Genomic DNA, 14,801 nt, shown 5'->3' with positions numbered 1-14,801 from the left:
TGTTATTGTTATTATTGTTATTATTATTATTATTATTATTATTTATTTTACAGATCAACTTCATATTTATCTTCTGATAAAATGTATAATATAATAACTGTAACATAACTGTACAAAGTTGGAAGTATATTTAATTTACATAACTTATGTGTGATTCGTAAGCAAGTTTAATATTATTATTACATACTGATTAAGCAATCAATACAATATCATTGCGCGTAAGTTACATCAACAATTTGTTACTAATAAAAAATATCCTGGACTTTAAATTATTCCGAAGATTTCCGTTAATTCAGTATTGTTCTCTATTTTAATAACCCACTTTTCTTAAAGCATTAAAGTCTAAATTCAGTCGAGACCTCAACTTTTGATTTCAATATAATAGTGCGGAACTTTGAGATTTTTTTATTTTTTTACCTCTCTTTTCATTCATTTCTTTTTGTTATCTTATTACTTTCATCTTCTATAAAGAATCGCATTCATTAACTATGAATCTAAAATAAAAAAGTTTTAATGAATTCAAGAAATCCTTTCATAGAATAGCTCTTAGAAAATCAGTCCTTCACTAAAGAAGTGTTTGTGTAATTTATTTATTAAAGAGTCGTTTAAGATTCAGTGTTGCTCATTAAATGTTTTTAATTAAAACAAAAAACTGCATAAAATTTCAATTCTAATTGTATAGAAATTTTTTAAATAATCAGATCTTATACAATTTAACAATATTTTGGTATAATATAACTAACAGATTGTCAATACGTTTTTTGTGTAAGAATAATATTTCACAAATAACTATAAAGATTGAATATTGAAAAATGAATTTTAAAAAAATTCATGTTTTATTTCTTTAATGAAAACTGTGACTCGTAGTCTTGTGTACCGGAAAGATTGGTTGCATAGAGATTGAATGTGTGCATTGACGATGGCAGCATAAATGACTAATGTATGTGTTATGCGAAGATTGACTAACCAGATGACTAGATATCTCCAAATTTATAATACTTATAATCTATAAACAACTATGATATTAATGCATAAGTACTAGTATTCTGCATCCATCTCTAACAACATTACTAACGTATGAAATAAATTCTGTAGAAACAAAATATGCACTGGTATTCAGTGGTTCTTATTACATATATTGCTGACATAATAATTTCAGAATAAACGAACGCTTTAGTTTAAAATTTAATAAAGAAAATAATATAAAAAATAGAGTAATTAAACAGTATTATAAATACGATATTATAAAAACATGATTTTATCAAGGGCTTATTATGCCAAGGGCTGATGAAATGCATTTATATTTCTTAAAATAGATTAGTTTTTTCATTGAGCTGACTATTTTTAAGTGGGACTACATTATTAACTACTCAATCTTCCATATTTAATCATTTTGATTATCATTTTCTTATCTTTTTTTAATCAACGGATTACCACCTTTTAATTAATTTTACAAATTTTATTTGCCTTTCTTATTTATACTATTGAATTTTAGTATAATATTTATAGAATACTATTAGAATATTCTTTTATGTAACAATAACGACAATAATAATAAAGACTTTAATTAAACATATTTACAATAATAATCATTATTGTATACATTAAAAAAGATTCTATATTTTTACGTACACTTATTATTGAAAAAATTCTATTATAAATGTAAAGATAAATTCATTGACCTAAAATCTAATAATAATTATTATTATTCCTATATATTATAAAAATGCTAAATGATTTTGATTAATCCCAAGAAAATAATATTAAGAAAAATAATTTTAATATAGAAATTATATTTCATTTTCTAGTTTAAAGATTAAATAAATTAATTTTTTTTAATTGTTGACTACTTTAATATATGAATTGCAATATTTTTAAATTAAACTTTATATAATGAAGTTCATTATTTTTAAATAATTCAAACAAACAATTGAAAAAGTGCCCTTTTAAAAGTAAACTTATAAATAAGATATTTTTAACGTTAATTTTAGCAGGTTATATTGATTTGCACAAATAATCTTATTATTAAAAGTGATTACTTTTCGATATAGTGCCTTAAATATTTAAATTATTAATACTTAAAATAGTAATTATAGTGAGTTCTCTATAAATATTAAAAAGAGATGAAATAAGTTTGATTGTGAACATAATTTCTTCTTATAATTTCTTTATCATAGCAATTTTGAATCTTAATTCATGAAGTTTAAATTGAATATTTTAAAAATGATATACTTTTAAAAATATTGGTTTTTAAAAATCGATACTTCTATATTTCAAAGTATTTCGAAATTCTAAACTTTTTTGTAATAATATTGATAGTTAAATATCACAATTCATCAAACTCTCTATAAAATTTTCTGCGACTGTAGGTATGGAAAATGTTTAAAAATATTGACATAAATAATAAAAATTTCAAATGACATCTTATAATTTAATATTAGTCAAGATTTTTAATAATAATAATATATGAAATAACTTAGATAAACTAATTATGTAATTATTTTGTACTTTGTCACGTAATTTAATAAATACGCTATATCTTTCTGGATCTATTTAATTGAAGTTTAAAAATTTTTAATAAGGAATAAGTCAACTTTAAGTTAAAGATAAGGTTTCGTGCCTTTAAAGAATATCAATTTATTTAGTACAAGTATTAGATTTCATAAAAGTGAGTTAAAACGAAAAAAATTTGGGTGCACATTAAATGAATTATAATTTAGCAAATATATTAAATACAATAAATAAAAAATAATGTAGCAATAGAAACGAAAAAATTATCACCTACGAATAACTTAAAGTGTAGTCGATTTTGGTTGTATTAACATTTACACTTAAAAATGGTTTAGTGTTATCATTTAGATGTGCTTTAATGTAATACACTGTACAACTGAAGAATTTGAACAAACAAAAAAGTTATAAATAAGTAATAATATAAATGTTGTGCATTATAATATATTTTATTTCTCGAATAATTAAATACCTTCGATTTATTTTACTTTATAAAGAAAGTATAGGAAATATAATCATATATATGCAATGCTCAATTTAATTTAAATATGCTCAAATATAAATTTCTTTAAAAATAATATTATTTAATATATTTAAAATATTGGATTATTTATAAATAGTAAAATATTGCAATTACTAAAACTAAATATATCTATAATATATTTACAGTTTCAAAATCTATTATATCATTAAATTTTGATAATTGATTTCTTTTATGTGTACTACTAATTATTTACATATTTATATCACATAGGTATACGTACACATTCCAGTATAATATTATAATAAGGATTTACAGTTTTTACGTATTGGTTTCGTTCCTGAAAGACGGAGAAATGTAAATAATTGGAAGTAAAAAAAAAGAAAAGACGGTGCTTTGAGCGAAGGAACGATAAGAAAAGGAGCAGATAAATAGAAAAGAAAGAAAATTAGCCCATGATCCGCATCAAGAAAGAACATAAAAATTGTCAAATTAAGGATACAGATATTAGATATTAGATATTCATTAAAAAAAGCTGAACAAGCATTCAGGAGAAAAAGTCGGAGGAAGTTGGAGATAAAGGAATGAGTGATGAACCTGTGGTAAGCTGATTTACGTTAATTATATTTAGTCGTTGACAATTGCTGAAGCAACATCTCCGAGATTACCCATCCCCTTCAAAATCAATATTAATAGGCAATTCAATCGTTATTTATTTACTTGTCAATCCACTGATTTCATTTCTTATTTAATCGTATACGATTATCTTATTAAAAAATTCATAACAATTTTCTCGAATGCTGCAGCCTTTACGGACTACAACATCATTTAGGCTTACCTTACTGAGTTTCCAACAAGTAACGAAGTAAAAGCAAAGTTGAGCAAAAAGCTTTCGGTACGTGAAATTTTCTTACAATGTATTGTATTTTAATAATATATGACAATTTAAATGATATATATATATATATAAATAATGTGATTATTTTACTAATTTTTCATTTTTATGTAATAATTCTGAAAATTATATTAGTGCTAATTAATACAACATATTCAATTATAATAATGAATAAAATTCAATTTTACTTTTTTACACAATTCAACATAAAAATTTTCAAATAGCAGTTAGTAAATATTAAATTAAATTTAAATGGTTGTATATTTGCAATTAGAAATCTTTGAACATTTACTTACTGGCAAATAAATTATAAAGTTTACTTAGAATTATAATGTTTATTTTCTTCATGAAACTTCAATTAAGATTTTTTCAGTTTTTAATTCTTTAATTATCAAAAATCTCTCAGAAACCCGGTCCGAATTGATTTTAATTAAAACTTTGTATATCTATTAAATTATTTATATTGCAAACTTTTACTTAATACCTTTTTATTTTCATATAATGAACATATTTTTAAGCATATGGTAATTATAAAAAATAACGTGTTTTCAATTAATACGTAATTATTAAGAAAACTAATTAAAACACATTTATTAAGAATCTAATTATAAGAATGTTCAATATTTTAGTTATTTTTAAATTTCCTTGATATTATTAATAATAACGTTTTAGCACATTTTGAAGATTTTGTTCGACAAAGGAATATTTTATGAAAGACTTAAAGGTTTTACTTCCACGCAAAGCCCTGTCGTTATTTCTTTCAAATTGAGTTTTGATTTTTAAATGTTACTTCATAGAGAGTTACGATCTTATATTTGAAAAGCCGCTCACGTACATTCCTTGATGTATATTAATGAAATCTGCAAGGCTTAGTTTCTATCACGAAGAAAAATATGAGGTTTTTTTATAAAAAATTGAACGAATTACAGTGTCCCACAGCTTCAGAAATTCCTTGTGTACAATCTTAATAAAGAAAGGGCTATCAAACTCGAGGAGATCATCCAGACTTGCATTTTTCCATAAGACCTCGATATATTGCCAATATAAAAGTACGGCGTACCTTTGTCAAAATAATCACCGAACTAGCATAATGAAAGAGAACGCGGACAAAACGGATCAAGCGCAGCGCGTAAAGGGCGGATTTGCTGTACTTTAATAGATCTTGAGCTAGACGGATATTACTCACCGTTCTATTCCCAAGATTCTTAACCTTGCAGAAAAGAACTGCCGGCTGTCCTATAAGGGCAGTCACGTTCTCGCTACCCTCTTCGGCGAAGTGAGCCTTGGCGCTCATCGCCGTTGGCATCCCCACCGTTCTGGGCTGCTGCGCGCGCTTCTCGGCCCCAATGTCCTCCCGCTTCTCTCCGACGCTGGCGGTGGCCCCATCGATCAGCCTGAGACCGCCTCCTGGAAAAATGACCGGGTGATTTCCGCTTTAGTGTATACACGCGTAACGCTCAAAAGCGCAAGCTCTGGCAGGTCCATTTAAAACGCAAATTCCCTTTTTTTTTTTATGTGGATTGAAAGAACGAGTGCAAAGAGTTGGAGTGGGGATGGGATGGTTGGAGGAGGTGGATTTGTGGGGTGTGTGGGAAGGATTTTTTATTTTTCTTGCTTATATTCTATCTTTTTTTTTTTTTTTTTTTTTTTTTTTTTTTTTTTTATCGAGTCGATTTCGGGGATCGTTGGAGGCCGAGGCTGATTTGTTATCGAAGATTTGTTATAAAACTTTTCTGTTTTTCGTTTGTAATGAAACGCGGCAAAGAGGATTTTTCAAACAAAAATATGTATGCTTCTATCATCATTTAAAACATTTTCCCAATACATCTATATGTTTTTCGGTATATTTACTTTAGTATTTTACTCATACACAATTATATAAAAAATATTATTTAGATTGCGCAATTACATTTATTCAAATTATATAAGATGTAATTTTAGGTTGGTAAAAAATTTTATATAAAATGCTGCGGGAGGATGAGCTGCCGAACGATGTATTAAAATTAGTTCCTGCATAAAAGTATTTGTTTTAAATTTATTTACTCTAACATATTAAAGTAAATTATGAAATAATAGACATTATACAATGATTGTAAATTTTAAACATTTCAAAAATTTGTTCGTTCATGCGGAACCATTGGGAGTTTTTAGCTTTAAACGATTTCGTTACTATAATGTAAAACATATATTCAAAACAAAATAAAATTTGATGATTATTAGGAATAATTTTTACATATAACAAGTTTTTTGAGTTTTAAAATTTTATCTATTCTTTTAAATATAACTTGATTTAAGTAAAACAGTAAAATTGTAAAGGAAAACAATATTTAATATAAATTTTTTGTCTAAAGTTATTTAATATTATAATTAATTAAATATTTCTTACACAATTTCAATTGCAGGAACGTGAACATAAATTTATTTTTAAATATTGTGTTAAATATCATGTTATTTAAATAAAGTTATTAATTTCATATAAAAATTGAAAATTATTGCTCACAATTGATTTATTTCATATAAAATTTTACCCTGATATTTGTTCACTATATTTTAATATATCTTTACTATAGAAATACTAATTTTTATGTTTTATATTCTTCTTCATTCACTTCAAAATTTCATTGAAAGCGAATATACAAAGCATTAAATTATTAACACAGACATAAGATATAACAAAAGAAAAATTTTCTGTGCACATTCCTCCAGTTTACATAAATATAAATTCATTGCCTATTTTTGTACGGCCTATTTCACTCTTTACAATAACAAATTAATAGAAACATTAATAAAAAAATATAATTAATAAAAAAATTGTAATTACTAAACTACTTTTCACGTAAAAGAATTTATTAATCTTATATTCTTTGTGACAAATTTTCAGGCGTGCCGATATTGTACATGCCGATAATTTTTTAAGTAAAAGTTCAAAATTGTAATTCAAATGTTATTGAGCATTATAAAAAAAATAAGTTTTTAACAATACAATGAAAATTTAAAAAAATTTAGACTGTAGCATATCAAATTATAATAAATTAATATAAAAAATTTTGAAAATTCTAAATTAATTCTCTGATTCATTTGTGAAATATAAATATATAATCAAAATTTTCAATATTTTAAGCAAACAACTCATAAATATTAAACAAATCTAAAATATTTATATGGAGGATAAAAATAAAGTGTACATGTTCTGCTACTCTATTGTAAAAATATAATTGTAAAACAATATATTTTAAAATAATATATGAATGGTATAAAAGTATGTGTATATAATAAATAAAGCAAATTTCGCTATCGTCGTAGAATTAAAATTGCTTGATAAACATTAAAGAACTACGTACATTTGAATGTAAATCAAAAGAATTATGATTAAAATATAAAATAAATATTAATTGAAATCAAATAAAACTTCATTATAATTATTTATAAATTCAATTTGTTAAAAGTAAGAACCACAGTCTTCCATAAACGAAATAGCTAACACAAGATCTAAATTTATCTTTTAGCTATTTCTTATCATTTCAGATACACCCATCCAGCCTTCAGATTAATGAAATTTTCTATAATCTTCCACTAACAAGGAACTCATATTCAATGTTCTAATAACTTATCAAAATCCTGGATCGAATTCAACATTCTTGTATAATTAAACCTTCAAGACCATCTTTTGATTAAAATTGTAATATTAACTATGAATTGATACACATAATTTTATACAGTGAAATACCTGTAAACTTCTGGTTTCTTCTTTCAAATACTTCGAAGGAAAAGTTATATTTTAAGAATTTTCTCTATAGCCACTCTTAGAATTGAATCTTTATAATTATTCTATTATATAAAATGTACATTTTAAAACTATTATATATTATATAAATAATATTAGTTAACTATTTATTAGTAGTAATTAAGTAGTTATTAGATAATAATTAATAATATTTATTGTATAATATTAATTAATAATTAATAATTAGGTAATTATTAGTTAACATTAGTTTTATATATGATATATAATAATATATAAAATTAATGTATATAAATTGTATAAACAATCTAAATCTACAAAATTATTATTATTTGTTTTACTATTAAAATAGATAATAAAGGTTACAAGATAAATTATAATTATACGAAAGTTTAATTATATATTGAACTAAATTTATAGAATCATATAATAATTACAATGAACAATATGTATATAAATTGCTTATTAACAAATAAATAAATTATTTATATATATATATATATATATATATATTTATATTATTACATATCGTATATACTTTTTTATTACATACATATCTTATATACTTTACATATTTATAATAAAATTTTTTGTATACAAAAATATTTTTGTAATTCTAATAAATCTAGCATACGAATGTTTAAATTTATAATTACTATATAATATATAATTTAATAAGAATTATAAGAATGGTCGAATACACAAATCAAAATAATATATCATTTAATAGCATTCGGAAAATATACTCATTTTCCAAATAAAAAGTATATGGTTAAAAAAATATCGTTATGAAAATTTTATTATAAAAATAATATAAAGAATTCTTCACAATTGTTTTATGAAAGAAAACTACAATTTATATAAACATGTAATTAAAAAAAAAAAATTAAAAATTGCTGTGAATTATACATTTTATATTTTTACCATAGAATAAATTATTTCCAAAAATATTAAATTTTATTTATCTGCTATCTAAAATTAATAAAAATATTTTTTGAAAAAAAAATAATTCAAAAATTAAGATTGATCAATTCGTCAATAATGATAAAAGATACATAATACTGGATTATTTGAAATATTTATTCTAGAAAGAATATTTTCATATAGTATTGATTCTATAAAATCAAAATCAATACAAAAGCTGTTATAAGTCATGGACAGAATTACAAAATAGGATTTTCTGAAATTCTATACAACATCCTAACTCAATAATTGATTGTTCAATTGACTTTGAATTTCGCATGAATATTCACAATTATATTTAAACTTGCGTTATAAGCCTTTTATTTTTATAATAAGGATTTATTTACCGTGAAAAGTTTTTTCATGTGTAATACCTTTGATAAAATTGTAAAAGTGTAATCTTTGATAAAATTATGTTTTACAAATAAAGTATATATATATATATATATATATATATATATATATATATACCATAATATATATACCATATATATACATATAACCAGTAGTTATGTTATATTTTTTAGTAAGTCAGCATAATCGTCGCAATATATTGTATTTAATAAATTAATTAAGTACGAACACATAACGACATTACATATTCTCCATTACATTATAAATTTATTTACAAAATACTTTTATTGTATGATATTAGTACATAATGGTAGTCTGGTTTGTATTAATCGTATTACCTATAATAAGCTGAAAGCAGAGTACTATTTTATCTGATGCAATAATACTGCAAATACATAATTATGTTGTAATATTCAATAGAAATTTTTTAGTATATCATTCCGTTAATTATTTATTATTTAAACAATAATTTGTATTTGGCGCATTGAAAATCATACAATGCATAATATTGTGTAATACATAATTTGATAATTGACTTGATTTGTAACTTAGAATAATACAGTATTATAGCTTGTAATTCAAAGTATTTTTAACAAAGAATGATTATTATTATTATTATATCTTTTTATTGTTTTTTCTATAAAATAATTTTATACAAGAGCTTATAGTTTTATATAATTATATATTTTTAAAATACTTCACCGCTTTCAGCTATTAATCATTATTAATTACTAACTTGATTGTTCTGACATTATGAATAAAATTTTAATCAAGTTCAAAGGTTAAAACATTATATTTTATTAGATATAATGAAATGTTAATTTATTAATTAATTGATTGATCGTTAAAAAAAAAAAAAAAAAAAAAAAAAAAATACGCACATTTAATAAAGTTATCTTCAAAGTTGTTGGTAGTTTGCGAATCTCTCGATAAGTGATACTTCTACAATCTGTGAGAATTTCCGAGAAAGAGGTAAAGTTATCCTAGGACTGTAAAGCCAAACTATAATTTCACTGCCTTGACTTACTCAACAATTCACAGATAGCCTCACCAGTTGCAACAAATGTTATCCAGCTGTGGTAACTCATAATATTCACAACTTTTTACTCCTAAATTTGAGCGTTCGCGATAAAATTAAGTAATTAGCATAAATTAGCAATAAAAGTACATTGTATAAATTCAAACATAATGCGAGAAAGTGGAAGCTCTAATAAATTGAATAATTCTATAAACATAAATTTTTCCTTTTCAATAATATAAATTTTAATAGTTACTCTGACAAGAATCATTTAAATACAGTAATTTGCTTTTAAAAGAATTAAAAATAGATAATAAAATTTAATGGTCAGTGTTGTATTTTATTTCAATAGACAATATACGGACTATTTGTCTAAATTAATATCTACCGTAGTCGATCAGCGCAGCAACTACAATCTTGTAGTCAAACATATTTTCTCACTTTTGAATGATTAATTTGCCGAGGAAGTAAATGCAAGTCTAGGTGACCCGATTCACCATTGTAGGACTACAAGTCACAGTGTCAGTCACGTGCAAGGTCACAATGCCAAGTCACATTTATGATCGACGAGTACGAAAATCAGCAGAATTAGACAGGAGGCACACTTGCACTCGATTGCACTGGTAAGTACTCAATAAAATCATTCATCATGATTTTGGACTTAGAAATCCACTGAAGCGCAAGCAGCCACACAACCATGCGCTAGGAGATTTGAGAACAGCAATAATACACCCGACCATTTGGTCTGTAATTAATTCTTCGCGATCGATTGGCGCTGATACATCATTCACGCTCTACTGATTCCACTGCATTTTCTTCAGCGATATTTCAGTTATATATTTCGCAATCACCTTATTAATATATACATATTACTTTCATTAACAAAATGTAATTTAACATTATTTTTATATTTTTAATAAAATGAATGTTGTATTTTGTTGGAATTTCTTAGTGGCTTAACATAATCTGAATCTTAATGATATAGTAATTAATATCTTCGGGTGAATTTTAAATGAAAAAATGATGAACGTACGTATTAAATTTGAAAGATAATTTGAATACAATTTTTACATATTAATAATACTAAATGCTAGAATTTTTAGCGATTGATTTGAAATATAAAATGAAAACTTAAAAATTAATTCTGAACCAATATACAGAACAAATAGTATACATAAAGAATGCCTGATTTTATAAATTTACTAGAATCTGACAACTTAATAAAATTTATAAATTCAAATTTAAGTTCATAATGAGATACTTTCAAAAAACTATAAAGGTAGATTTGCATTAAAAAAAAAAAAATAGCTTTCGAAATATGTCTCTGCTACAGTTAAAATAACCCACATTAAAATTTGATAAACATACTTTAAAATTGATTGAACTGACCTCAATTTTTTCCAGAGCAATACAAAATATATGTTAAATTGGATTTTAAAGAACTTTAATTACTTCTAATTGATTTTTTAAAATTTTCCATATATTTAAAACGTTTTATTAATTCAACTTTATTATTAATTATAATACTTAATATAATGAATATTTGATATAAAATAGCAACAAATTATACGTAAAAAATATCATGTATTTTAATATAAGCTTCTTCCTCTTATGTTTAATAGTATTATATAAATAATTCACATAAAAATGACTATATAATACTTCAATATTTATGAATAAAAAAACAATTTAAAAAAGAAATGTATAACAAGTAATTAAATATCTTTGTTAATTGAGAATTTGTATCTATTTTACTATAATATTGCTATTTTACTATATTATTACATTGATTTTAATATATATCAATAATTGAATTTGCCTTTCATAATCAATATCTTAGAATTAATATTAATCATAGAGAAGTATGAGCTTTGCCTTATCGATTTATTATACTATTATAACAATGTGAGAAAATCAAATTTAGTGATTTTCTGGTTGATTTAAAAAATATTAATTATTAAACTAAATTTAATATTCATAGATCGCGTTTATAATTTAATTCTTCATGCTATATGATAATTTATATGATATACAGCTATTTAAGTGATACAGAGTATCTTTAATAATAGAATGAACCTAAGTAACACATGCTGAAACTAGTAATACTAAAGCAGTGAAATTTACTGCCATTTTCTTTTAGAAAAAAATTCTATAAAAACTAAAAATTAAGTAGCTTTAAAAATTTAATTTTTTTATAGTCAAAGAAAAAAGAGGGAAAGGTCAATTCATACAGCATTATAAACATGTATAAATCATTGTAATCGTGTAATATATAAAATTTCAGAATAACTTAAAAGATACGCGTTATAACTTGAAAACGGTCAATCAAAATAAAATATTAGAAAGAGAAATAATTAAAAATTATTTTCTAATGTATTATTTTATTATATGAGTATATTATTTCAAAACTATTTAGATATTAAAATAATTTAACTAACTATTCAACGTATTTTGCTAAACAATAAATTTTAATCTGATGCTACATATGGACTTAGGGATATTAATAGAAAATTATTAGTATCAGACTACTATTATATAAATATTATAATTATTAAACTACATGATTAGCTTATTAATTTACTGTATTTTCATTTAATTCATTAAAACAAAATTGTATTAAATAATAAATTAATTTAGCCTACAGCACTTCAATCATAGATATACAAAAAAAAAAAAAATTATGTCAGCATTAAATATTAGGTCGCCAATTAAATATTATTACATCACGAAAAATTTGTTTTAACAGTTAATGAACTATACGTGTAAAATATATTATGTTAGAAAACAATATTCATTATATACATAATATACATAATCAACAACATACACTCCAAATATAAGTTTTAAGGAAATGTTTTTTTATGTACAAAATTATGTTTTTGTAAATCAATGTGTTAATGTATATAGTATCTGTTTAAGACAACTAATTTCAAATAATCCAAAAATATATTTTATTTAAAACTAATGACTGAAAAATTGAATTAAAGGAAATAATTAAGGGAATATTATAAAATAACTTTTTATTAGTATTTTTAATTTATTTATTTCTTTAAGTTTAAAATATCTGCATTATTTAGAATAAATTCCTTTTATAGACTATGTCTATCTAATTACAATTCAATGATAAAATGTAAAAAAAATTATTCGTTATAACCATTTCAAATCGTACTTTTCAATACGATAAAATAAAAATATCACTAATTTTAATGCATTTAATCCTGAAAAAGAAATATATGTATATATTTATATATTACACAATATGTATTCATTACATTCACAATATATATTCGACTATATATTGAAAGTCTTTCTCCGCAAAACCACTACGTGCGAAATTCCATATTTCCATATATAGCTTATATTGTGAATTCCCAGTAACTCATTTACTTTCAGCTATCAGCAACTAGATTTCCGTTATTGCATCTAGACTGTTTTATAGAAGCTTCTACATTTATGTGCGTATACGTAAGCGCGGACGTAACTTTAAAGAAAAAGAGAATGTTAATGTTTGCTAACATAATATCAAAATACAAATTAAGTTTAGTGTAGTTTGGTTTATATAACTATTGTTTTGGTTAAATAAATTGTTCAGTACCAGTACTTAATGAAACTTTATAATAAGAATTTATTCGGGTGTATTCATGAAAAAAATTGCCTAAAATTTGAGTGGGGCGAAATCTTTCATTATTTTGATTTATTAATATATTTAGGACAATGTTAGCAATGATATTGATGTATAGATATTTTTACAAATAATTTCAGACAAATAAGAATATGAACGGAATTTTAGAATTTGACAAAATCATTACTTATTTAAATTTCGACACATTATAAGTTTCACATGCAAAATACATTTGTAATACATCATATTATTAAATATGACGTGTACATTTCATAAATATCATTAAATATATTAAATAAAAATAGTTTTTTACAAGAGTTTAAATTTTTTCTTAAAAAATTGTTATTATAGATTGAAGGAAATTCTTGATATCGACAAAATCATGTCAGAAAGCAGAATAAGTATCTGAAAATTTCATAAAAGCCATTACAGCCAACGTAGTTTTCAATTATTTTTTCAATGATGGCTATATACCCTATACTAATCCTCACTATTGTATATAATTTCATTGTATTTTCTGACTATATAATCTAGTATATTTGTAAAAATTCTTAAGGTCAATTAAAGTTTATATAAGCGTGATTTTCTTTTAATCAAAAATGTTTATCATATATAACCTCTGATTTCTCATATTTTAATGGAAATATAAAATGAAGTTTCAATTTTACATTATAATTTAAGGCAATAAGAAATCTATTTTTATTTAATTAAAAGCAATCTATACCTTCTGTCACTGTTATTACTTTTTAAAAACTATTAATTATCAAAGAGCGGAATTCCTAAATTTAAATTTTCAATCGCTTTAATTCGAAGTAATTCGTTACGTAAAATACATATCCGTGGACACGCATTTGCGTGCGTGTAAATATGTATATATATATATATATATATATATATATATATATATATATATATATAAATTTTCTCCATCTCGCTTCCAACTGTCATCAGAATCGGAATTGAAATTGATAAAGCTTTGGACCGTTTTATGTTTCTACTCATTTTATGTTCACGAATTCAGGCACATTTATATTTTTGCAAAAGGTGGGGTACAACAGTGGTGCCATTCGGTAGGATTAATATTTCAACAGCGGACTCTCATACGCATACTCGACGATTGGCCTTATCCGACATCCCCTTATTCGAATATCCCTCTTGGCATGTATATATATATATATATATATATATATATATATATATATATATATACACGACATC

The 14,801-nt window shown here is 23.2% G+C and overlaps 1 protein-coding gene across 1 annotated transcript in view; it reads right to left on the bottom strand.

The window, feature by feature from the left end:
- LOC105359159 (hemicentin-1) overlaps window positions 1–14,801 on the bottom strand; it is a 53,819-nt gene that overhangs the window by 14,483 nt on the left and 24,535 nt on the right. The window contains exon 2 of the mRNA XM_011495663.1: window positions 5,071–5,291. Coding sequence (XP_011493965.1) covers window positions 5,071–5,291 — 221 coding nt within the window. The remainder of the gene's footprint in view (window positions 1–5,070; window positions 5,292–14,801) is intronic.

The sequence above is a fragment of the Ceratosolen solmsi genome, unplaced genomic scaffold (genome assembly GCF_000503995.2).
Source record: "Ceratosolen solmsi marchali unplaced genomic scaffold, CerSol_1.0 scaffold11, whole genome shotgun sequence".
Lineage (NCBI taxonomy): Eukaryota > Metazoa > Arthropoda > Insecta > Hymenoptera > Agaonidae > Ceratosolen > Ceratosolen solmsi.
Note: the sequence above shows the minus strand (reverse complement) of the source record. Positions and strands in the feature narration are given on the sequence as shown.